Source organism: Salpingoeca rosetta (genome assembly GCF_000188695.1).
Source record: "Salpingoeca rosetta unplaced genomic scaffold supercont1.1, whole genome shotgun sequence".
Lineage (NCBI taxonomy): Eukaryota > Choanoflagellata > Craspedida > Salpingoecidae > Salpingoeca > Salpingoeca rosetta.
This window is the reverse complement of record NW_004457740.1, coordinates 935218-945217: the sequence shown is the minus strand read 5'-3', so window position 1 is coordinate 945217 and position 10000 is coordinate 935218. Positions and strand designations below refer to the sequence as shown.

Here is a 10000-nt window from a genome sequence, read left to right as displayed (position 1 = left end):
CGATGTAGAATGCACCGTAGTCTCGCAGTCGCCGTGCAATTGAGCGCTGGAGGTGGCGGTCGTGTCGGTGGTGATTGGGGTGGGGGTGAGGAACGCGTGCGGACTGCAGTCGCGTGTGTACGTGTGTGTGTGTGTGTGTGTGTGTGTGTGTATCTGTGCGCACACCTCACGACGGCAAAGCAGCAAAGCACACACCTTTATCAACCATACACAAGTACTACTATGCAACAATGACGAACAACCACAATGAAAGAGCAACTCACCCCCGGCACGTATTCCATGAAGATGGAGAGGGTCTCTGGGGTGCGCTTGGTGCCGAGGTACGTCACAATGCGCGGGTGCCTCAGACCGCTGAGGACGCGAATTTCGCCCTCCAGTGCCTCAACGGCGCCGCCAGACGGCTGCTCGCCCGCATCGAGCTCAACCTCCTTCACCGCAACCTCTGCACCGGTCCCGTCGTCCAGCGCAAGATACACCTGCAGCACGCAGCGCCGTGGTGGTGGTGGTGGTGAGGGTGTGGGAGAGGTATTGTGCGTGGCTGCATGCGTTGACACACGGTTCGCGGACCCAGTGAGTCAGTCAAGCAACAACAATACATACTCACACCAACGCAACAAACAGCAACGCCACATCGCACACCTTGCCGAACGCGCCCGAACCGAGCAGCTTTCCTTTCCTCCACCGCACCGGCATCGTTGGCCCACGGACTGCTGTTGAATTGGGGAGGGGGGAGGGTGTGGGCGTGAGTGACGTTATGCGCACGCACGTACGCACGTACGCACGTACACAAACATACACACACTCACACGCACATTCGCACACACTCTCACAAACACACAAACACACAAACACAGAAGCACACACAAACACACACAAACACACATGCACAACGAGTTTGACGCACCAGCGCTAAAGTGGGACTGCGTGGGCACGGCGGTGTGCGGCACGCGGTGCATGCCCTCGCCGGCCATTGTTGACGACGACGTCCGTTCGCGCGGGAGGGTGTACGGGCCGCCAATCCGGGTTACGGCCACGTGGCCCGGCGGTGCACTCGACCGCGGGTATGTCCCCGAGCGAAGCCTGTCCGGAACATCAAGCGCGCTGCGCACCTGTGACTCGTGGTCAAACACGCCCGATTCCGTGTCGTCGCGGGTGAAGACGTCCTTGACAGACACGCGCGCAACGGCGTGGTGGCTGCCCTGACTGCGCTGGGAGCCGCCGCCGCTGTACACGCTCTGTGTGCTGGACGCGCTGTGTGTGCTGCGGAAGCTGTGGAAACTATGGGCGCTCCCAGTCGAGCGGACTGTGCGGGACGGCTGCTGCAGATGGCGGTGCACACACACGCACACACGCACACACACACACACACACACACACACGCACACACACACACACACAGGGGAGAGGGTGGATGAGCTGGGCAATGGACACATGGCGGGAGGGAGGGCACGTCGCGCTCGTTGCACAATCACAATTTAAAAACAACACACACACACAATGTGCCAAGGTGTGGTGTGCGCACCTCATATCTGTGATCTGGCTGATCGTCTGTTTCTGGGATGAATTCTCCGCCGCCGTTTACGTCCGAGGACCAGCCTGCACGAGCGCGCGCACACACACACACACACGTAAACATGGTGAGGAACGCTAAACAATCACGCCTCCATGAGTCCGCTCACACACACACACATACACGCACACACATACACGCACACACATACACACGCACGCTCGCACAACTCACGTCTGTCGTGGACGCTGTGCTGCGGCAGGTCGAGAAAGCCCGGGGGCGGGCTGCTGGGCCGGTGGGCATCGGCGCGGTGAGGGTGGTGGTGGTGCTGGTGGTGATGGGGAGGTGGCAGTGGTGGATCAACGTCGTTCACCTGCGCATTGGAATCATGACAACAGACGCACATGGAGAGCGTGAGGGTAGTGATGGTGTTTGAAGTCAAAAGCGGGAAGGCGCTGGAGAGATCGACATGCGCACGCGTACACACGGACACATGGGCTTACATACACACAGACACACACACTCACTCACTCTCACACACACGACACACACACTCTCTCTCTCACGCACACACACACACTCACACACGACACACACACACACACGACACACACGACACGACACACACACACACACACACACACACACACACACACACACACACACACACACACAGTGAAGAGTAGCCTGACCGTGAGCTGTGCGAAAGGGAGGTCGAGGGTGTGCGGGTTGTGGTCTGAGGGCATGCGTCTGTGGGCGGCGCCGCGGCGAGCTGACGGCTCCTTACGCAATTCGGCACGCTGAAATGTCCTGCAACCACGACACGCGTGGAGACGAGGAGAAGACGGTTGGGAAGAGGAAGGGTGAGCGCGCGATTACTCAAACCCTTTCTCAATCGTGGCTCGTCATCTCAAGAGCACATGCATTTCCACACGCGCGCGCACAGGTAAGCACACGTACGTACATTTATGCACACACACACACACGCACACACGTACACACAAACACATATACGCACACACACACGCGCACACTCGTACGCACGAACCCACCCCATGTGTTGGCGGTATGGGCGGTCAAAGGGCGGGTGGTCGCGAAGGCCGGCGCTGTCAAGCTCGTCAAAGGGGGAAGGTGGCGGCGGTGATGTTGTATCTGTGGAGGAGGTGAGCACGAGACGCACGGCGGTGGACGACGACTGTGCATCCACGGACTTGAGGCACTGATCAAGGTCATCCTGTGTTCGTAATCGCTTCCGCTTCCCCTGAAAATACACGCAAGCGAGTGTGGCGATGGAGCGCAATCGGTGCGGAGTTGTCAGTCTCCACATTCACTCGTCCTCAGCATTCAACGCAAACACACAAACACACACACAAACACACAAACACACACACACACACACACACACACAAACACACACGCAAACACGCAAACAAACACGCACTCGTTATCTCTCACACACCCCTCCCTTTCCTTCCCATCCACTACCTCTGTGTCAACGACAAGGATGTTGAGATTTGGTTTTCTGAAGTAGGCCACAATCTTCTGTTTCAGTTGATCCAAGGAGACGGGGCTATCCAGGAATATGTTCCTGCGCACACGGGAGCAGTGGATTTGATTGTAAGCGCGGCTGCATGCTGTTAACGGCAAGGCGCACGGCAGACAAGATCGCACACACCACAACGCATACCACCACCACCACTAACTACATCATCTCACACCGTTCTCTACATGAGACCCAAACTTGATGCGGCAAGCGCACACAGTCCTGTGTACCTGTTCTCTTGGCCGAGACAGCACTTGAAGCGGATGCCCTGTGTGTGACATTGGTGGTCACGTGAGAGATGATCAAATGAGTGTGCGTGAGTTTGTGCGATGTGGTCTGTGTGTGTGCCTGCATTTGTGTGTGCTTGCCATGGTGTGTGTGTGTGTGTGTGCGTGTGTGCGGTTGTGTGTTGTGTGTTGTGTGCACACTCGCAAGCAACGAGACACCACAAGCCACAGCAAGCCAACGCAGGTCACAGCAAGCTAACCGGTTGCACATCCATGGCGAATGCAGTTTCAGACGACAGCGAGAACACAAACACGATTGTAACAACAAACCAAACAATCAACACCCGCAACTTCTTGGCTGCGGCAAAACGAATGCCAACAACCACTGTCTTTCTTGTGGAGGAATATGAAACTGCCAGGCGTGCACACGCGCACACACACGCACACGCTCCGCACACAACGAGGAATCGGTACAACCGCGATCGGCGAGGACACAAACACACAAGCAGGAGATGGAAGACAGAGAAGGTTGCCTGTATTGTGGTTGTGGCAGGGTTTGGTGCTGTTTGGCTGTTTGGTGCTGTTTGGTGGTTGACCAAAAAAAATAATCTGGCGCTCATTTGTGTTGCGACAGCATAAATCGTATCAACTGAATTCAGTTCCGTGAATTTGCCGGCAAAATTTGAACACCAGCCAGCGAGCCAGGTAGTGTTGGTCGCTGTGGTTGTTGGTGTGTTTGTATGTGGTGGGAGTTGTGTGATTGATCATTTCATGCATGGATTGATCGTGGGCTGCTGTCGCTTGAGTCGTGGCTTGAGGTCAGGAACGTTGTTGGTGTGTGTTGTGTGTGTGTGTGTGTGTGTGTGTGTGTGTGTGTGTGTGTGTGCGTGTTCATGTGTTGGATGTGTGTTGGCCAACCTCAACCACCTCAACCACATCAACCCGCACAATGTGTGTCTCATACACGTACAAATACACACACACGAGCAATGTTTGTTTTTTGGTTCACACATCACATTGCTTACCGTTCCGTTCGTCATGATTGTGTTCGTGGTTGCTGCACTGCTTGTTCGGTGTTGTATTTCGCAGGGTCAGCAAGTAACAAGAAGCCGGAACGTGCACTTTGCCGTGGTTTGCGTGTGATTTCTCTGTGTGCGTATTTTGTCTCGTGCTCGTGAACCCACCGCCACACAGCCGCATCACCGACAGGCACAACAACCACCAAACCAAACCAAACGAACGAACCAACCAACCAACCAGCCATGGCCACAAGAATTCATCGGCCTGATGGAGCCAAGCAGAGCAATTTCCCGACGACCTCAAGAGTGCCAAAGCCCCACAAGGACATGCGCGGGTATGTCTGCGCAGTGGTGTGCTTGTGGGTGAAGTGGTGGCAAAGAGGAGTGATGGCGGGGGTGACAGAACATACTGTGTGTGTGTGTGTGTGTGTGTGTGTGTGTGTGTGTGTGTGTGTGTGTGTGTGTGTGTGTGTGTGTGTGTGTGGAGGCGGTGATTGAAGATGAGAGCGGGACAGCAAAAGAGAGACCATACCAGTCGAGGGCTTGAGATGACAGTTATGTGTGTATGTGTCTGTAGGCACATGAGTGTGCTGTGTGCTCTTCTGTGTTGTGAGTGTCGCTTTGATGATTGGATCTGCCTCCCCCTGATGGGATCCCTCACATCCAGCCTCACTAACACAAACACGCACACATGCACATGCACACACAACACAACAACACAACACAACACCGCTATTCCTTCATGGCGTGGCGACAGTGTGACTGCCATTCGGAAATCAGAAGCTGCATTGCGCGTTGAACGAGACGAACTGCTTGAGAAGACGGCCGCCCAAGGCAAATCCATCTCCGATCTTCAGCAACAGCTGGCAAAGGCGACACAAACTGCACAGGTCAAGAGCTTGGGAAGAGGGACATGTGGTTGTGAACGGGAAGTGGACAGAGGTGAAGGGGGAACAAAGCAGCTGAGCCGAGCTTGTGTGGGCGTGTGTCTGAAAGACCTCCAAAGACCCGTTTCCTGTTTCCCTCTCTCTCTCTCTCTCTCTCTCTCTCTCTCACCCCACACGCACGCACACATACGCGCATGGACATATGTGCGCGCAGCGCAATGCCTTCGATTTGATGGTATCATCATTCAGGAGGCAACAGAGCAAGTGGTCTCACAGCGAGAGGAGCTGGAGCACATCAACGCCGAGAACATCCGCACCCTTCAAGAGCAACACAACCACGTGTGTGTGTGTGTGTCTGTGTGTCTGTGTGTCTGTCTGTCTGTCTGTCTGTCTGTGTGTCTGTGTCTGTGTGCGTCTGTGTGTGTCTGTGTGTGTGTGTGTGTGTGCGTGCGTGCGTGCGTGTCTGTGTGTCTGTGTGTGTGTGAATTGGCGACGACATGGAAGAAACTCGGATCGAGCATTCTGCACGGCGCTGCAAGCAGGTCTCGCTCACGGCTGTATGTGTGTTCGTTTGTGCTCTGCAGAGGTCCTGCAACAACAACACCAAGACACCCTCGCCTCGCTTCACGCTGAGAAGGTATCGTGGCTTTTGCCACCGACCAACCCGCCTACAACACGCGATACGACAGGGTACTGTGGTGGAAGCATTTCTGCTCATGTTTATCGCTCACATACATATGCGCGCTTGTCTGTGGTGTTAGGAGGAGATTTTGAGGCGACTGCAAACGCTGCAGGCACTGGTGGAGGCCCAGCACATCAATTCCGGTTGGTGCTTGTACTAGTGTGCGTGTGTGTGCGTGTGCGTGCATGCGCGTATGCATGTGTGTGTGTGCGCGCGCGTGTGCGTGTGCGTGCGTGTGTGTATGCATATGTGTGTGTTGCCATTGCACACCGCAGACTGCGTGCGTTGTAATTTCTCCATTGCCATCATGGATCAACACACGGAATGCCAATGACTCACAGTCTCGCTTTGCTTTTATGTGTGTGTGTGTGTGTGTGTCCACAACAGTGACCGGTCAGCCACTGGCGAATGCAGAGGCCATGGCACAGCGGCAGCAAGAAACGCAAGCCAAAGCCTGCGCGGTATGTACTCTAAATCGCTCGCTCGTAGCTGGCCGTGCGTCTCTCCTTTTGGCCTTCCTGAATGCTTTCACTGGGCGAGCTTGATTGCATGTTGGTCCCAAACTGATCGAAGGCCGTTGCTCACCTGCCTGGGCATGCGACGATGCGTGTGTGCGCTTGGCAGGACATGGAGGCTGTGGCTACAACGGCGCAAACTTGCGATAGTCAATTGCAGGCCCTGCTTGCTCACACGCAAGCGCTTGAGCAGCAGTTTGGCATCGCCCCGCAGCCCACGGCCACCGCAAATGATGATGGCATGAGTGCATTTGCAGTCGACCTGAGTGATCCAGCACAGCTGCGCGATGCACACATGTTCTGAGGCGCAAGAACGGTTTTCATGATGGTGCTGTATTGTACACACAATGATGATAAGGACCATAGTGAGGACGATGGCGATTGGTGATATGTGTGTGTGTATGTGTATGTGTGTGTGTGTGTGTGTGTGTATGTGTGTAGTTTCCTCAGACTGTCTTTTCCCTCCGTCTCTATCTGTCTCTGTGTCTCAGTTCTCTGCTCCTGTGTCGATTGCTGTGCGTTTGTATCCTGTGTTTTAAACGACATGCGACTTGAACGTCTTGATTGTTCGCACAAGGAAGGCAGCTCTTACCTGCCGCTTTGCCTTCGCGTTGCTTTCTCTTCTGCTTCATTCTGCTGCGATGTCGTGTTTCGCATGAGTTACGTGCTCCCATCGCAAATGGATTACACACGCACATGTCCGGGCGTGCGGACAGGGCAGAGCAAGTGAGGTGTGGGAGGGCAAAGCGTGGTGGTGATGCTGTGTGCTGATGATGTGCTGTTGCTGTCAGTCATGATCAGCCCATCATATTCGTGGTGTTGTGGCACATGTACATGGGATGGCGCGTGTGTATTGGTAGACAGAAGGAGGCAAGACGCGACGTGATGTCCAACCTAGAGTCAACAGCACACCAACCAGATGGCCAGCAAAACAAGGCGCAGCAGAGAAGCAAGGGGAACACTTGACACACATGTGCACATGTAATACCAGCGCAGCAAAAGCAAACAAGCTCACACAGCCCACATACATGGCGGCAACTCATATCATCCATTAAATGCAGTCAAAATCAGATGCATGCGGGCGCAACGTAACAAGACAACGACAATGTATTCGTGGGTGTGAGGTGAGCAACAAGCAAGCTCGCTCCCTTGCTTGCTTGCGAGCGTGCTCCCTTGCTTGTGCCTGTGCTTGCTTGCTCCTGCCTGTGCTTGCGTGCTTCCTTATGTGATTTTGGGTTGATTATAGCAGCGATGACGTGATACCATGGGCGCATGCTCACATGGTGTGCTCGAGCGAGTCGACGTAGTCGTCCAGGGTGCCGTCAAACCGCGTGAGGTGCTTGTCTCTCAGGACCCAGAACTCGTTTGCAATGCGGGACATGAAGTCGCGGTCGTGGGACACCAGCAGGACAGCACCGGGGTACTGCTCAAGCGCATCTGCCAGCGCCTGGATCGACTCGTAGTCGAGGTGGTTTGTCGGCTCGTCAAGGATGAGTGCGTGTGGTTCCGCCAGCACAAGCGCCGCAAGCGAGACCCGCGTCTTCTGCCCGCCAGAAAGCAGCCGCATCGGCTGCATGGCAAGCGGCCCGAGCCCGAACGACCCCAGGTGCTTGCGAAGGTCTTGCTCCTTCTTTGTCGACCCAAACAGCTTCAGCATGTGCTTCAGTGCGCACGTGTCGAGGTCCAGGGCGTCTGCATGGTGCTGGTTGAACAGCGCCAATTTCGCCTGTCGCACGCGCTGCACGCGCCCGGATTTTGGCGCCAACTCCTCGAAGATGAGCTTGATCAACGTCGACTTGCCGGCCCCGTTGCGCCCTGTGTATTGTGGTGTGGTGTGTGTGCGTGTGTGTGTGTGTGTGTGTGTGTGTGTGTGTGTGTGTGTGTGTGTGTGTGTGTGTGTGTGTGTGTGTGTGTGTGTGTGTGTGTGTGTGTGTGTTAGAAACAGAAAGGAAAAGAATGGTGGGGGAGGAGCAGGCAAACGCATGCGAGCACGAGCGACAATGGCACGCACATTCCACACCATCAAGCAATGCACGATGTGCCGCTGCAAACCCACCAAGAATGCCAATGCGTTGCCCAAGGTCAAGACTGAATGTGATGTCCTCAAGCACAGGTTCACTCGCCCCTTCATACTGGAACGAAACGCCATCCAGCTCAAAGCACCGCTTGCCAGAGGTCAGCAGCGGCAGGTCCGTCGGAAACTTGAACACAAGCGGCTTCTCCTCTTGCGGCTTCTCCAGCTGTTGCGTGTTTGCGAGTGTTGTTGTTGTTGGGGTGGATGGTGAATGAGCTGTGCGGCTACGGCGAGCTGACAGGCAGGGACACAAACAGCCGCAACAACAGCAAACAACAACAGCAAACAACAACAACAGCAACGGGAGAGAAACCGCCACCACCGCCACCACCGCCACCGCACCACCGTGAAACTCACCACGCGGCGCTGGCCATCGCAGGCAGCCTCGTACTGCTTCTGGGTGTTGGTCTTGCGCCGGGTGAACTGGCGCCAACGCTTGCCATCCTCCGTCTTCTCAACACCAAGCCTACGGTCAAGCTTCTTCTTCCGCGATGCCACCATGCCCAACACCTTGTCGTTGCCTGTGCGCCGCGCGTGCTGTACACCTTTGTCGATGCTGGCCTGGATGTGCTGTCGCTTCTTCTCCTGTGCCTCGTACAGGTGCTGGTGCCGCTTTCGCTTGTCCTCTTTGTCCTTCAAGTAGGCCGAGAAGTTGCCGGGGAAGTACGTGAGCGTGCGCTTGTCAAGGACGATCATGTCCGTGGCGATGGCGTCAAGGAACGCGCGGTCGTGCGACACCACAAGCACGCACGTGTCCAGACCGTTGAGGAAGTCCTGCAGCCACAGCACGCCGTGCAGGTCAAGGTGGTTGGTCGGCTCGTCAAGCATCAGCAGCTCCGGCGGGCAGAACAGCGCACGTGCGAGCGCAGCCTTCATGCGCCACCCGCCCGAGAGCAACGAAGACGAGCACTGCATCATGTCCTCGGTGAAGCCAAGCTCCTGCAGCGCCTCCACGGCCCTCTCCTCGGCCGTGCTGTTGCCGACCAGGTCCAGCTCCTCCATCACCTCCAACAGTCGCTCCGTATCCGCAGACACCTGCGGCATCAACGCATCGCCGCCATCGCCATCGCGCGGCACCTGCTGCTGCTGCTGCTGCTGCTGCTGCTGTTGCTGCTGCTTGTCTGAAAGGTGTTGCTGGTCTGAAGGCTGCGGTTTTGTGTTGTCTGACCCCTTCTCATCACCATCACCATGAGCACCATCACCATGAGCACCATCACCATCGCCCTCATGGTGCGGTGCTGCGCTGCTGCCGGTGATGCGCCGATGCTCTGCCCGCAGCGCCATCAGCTCGCGGTCCCCAGCAACGACGTAGTCGATGACAGAATCGAAGGTGGCGTTGGCTTCCTGGTCGATGTACAGCGTGGAAATGTGGGACGGCAGGTCTGCCAACCGGCGTTCAGCCAAAACACGAAGGAGAGTGGACTTACCGCTGCCATTGCGGCCCAGCAGGCCATACCTATGTTTGTGTTGGTTGGGGGGGAGGGGGAGGTGGCAAATGTGTGAGGAGGGAGGAAGCGAGAGGGGGGAATGCTCGTGTGTGTGT

The 10000-nt window shown here is 56.0% G+C and overlaps 3 protein-coding genes across 3 annotated transcripts in view; 1 reads left to right on the top strand and 2 right to left on the bottom strand.

The window, feature by feature from the left end:
- The window catches only part of PTSG_00201 (STE/STE11/MEKK2 protein kinase), a 5639-nt gene extending 1766 nt beyond the window's left edge, over window positions 1-3873 (bottom strand). The window contains exons 1-11 of the mRNA XM_004998693.1: window positions 3541-3873; window positions 3284-3321; window positions 2996-3098; window positions 2563-2771; window positions 2203-2320; window positions 1745-1883; window positions 1523-1596; window positions 905-1319; window positions 640-710; window positions 264-476; window positions 1-46 (exon numbers count right to left, since the gene is read on the bottom strand). The exon at window positions 1-46 is cut by the window's left edge and continues 35 nt beyond it. Of these exons, the coding sequence (XP_004998750.1) occupies window positions 1-46; window positions 264-476; window positions 640-710; window positions 905-1319; window positions 1523-1596; window positions 1745-1883; window positions 2203-2320; window positions 2563-2771; window positions 2996-3098; window positions 3284-3321; window positions 3541-3555 (1441 nt within the window). The 5' untranslated portion in view covers window positions 3556-3873. The remainder of the gene's footprint in view (window positions 47-263; window positions 477-639; window positions 711-904; window positions 1320-1522; window positions 1597-1744; window positions 1884-2202; window positions 2321-2562; window positions 2772-2995; window positions 3099-3283; window positions 3322-3540) is intronic.
- A 669-nt stretch (window positions 3874-4542) lies between these two features.
- On the top strand, window positions 4543-6687 carry PTSG_00200 (uncharacterized protein; the record flags this gene model as incomplete). The annotated part of the gene is made up of 6 exons (XM_004998692.1): window positions 4543-4634; window positions 5057-5189; window positions 5436-5525; window positions 5948-6011; window positions 6256-6329; window positions 6493-6687. The coding sequence occupies 6 exons, from the start codon at window positions 4543-4545 to the stop codon at window positions 6685-6687; spliced, it is 648 nt and encodes a 215-aa protein (XP_004998749.1).
- A 517-nt stretch (window positions 6688-7204) lies between these two features.
- Window positions 7205-10000, bottom strand: part of PTSG_00199 (ABC transporter) — a 5703-nt gene continuing 2907 nt past the window's right edge. The window contains exons 2-4 of the mRNA XM_004998691.1: window positions 8815-9913; window positions 8440-8623; window positions 7205-8198 (exon numbers count right to left, since the gene is read on the bottom strand). Of these exons, the coding sequence (XP_004998748.1) occupies window positions 7660-8198; window positions 8440-8623; window positions 8815-9913 (1822 nt within the window). The 3' untranslated portion in view covers window positions 7205-7659. The remainder of the gene's footprint in view (window positions 8199-8439; window positions 8624-8814; window positions 9914-10000) is intronic.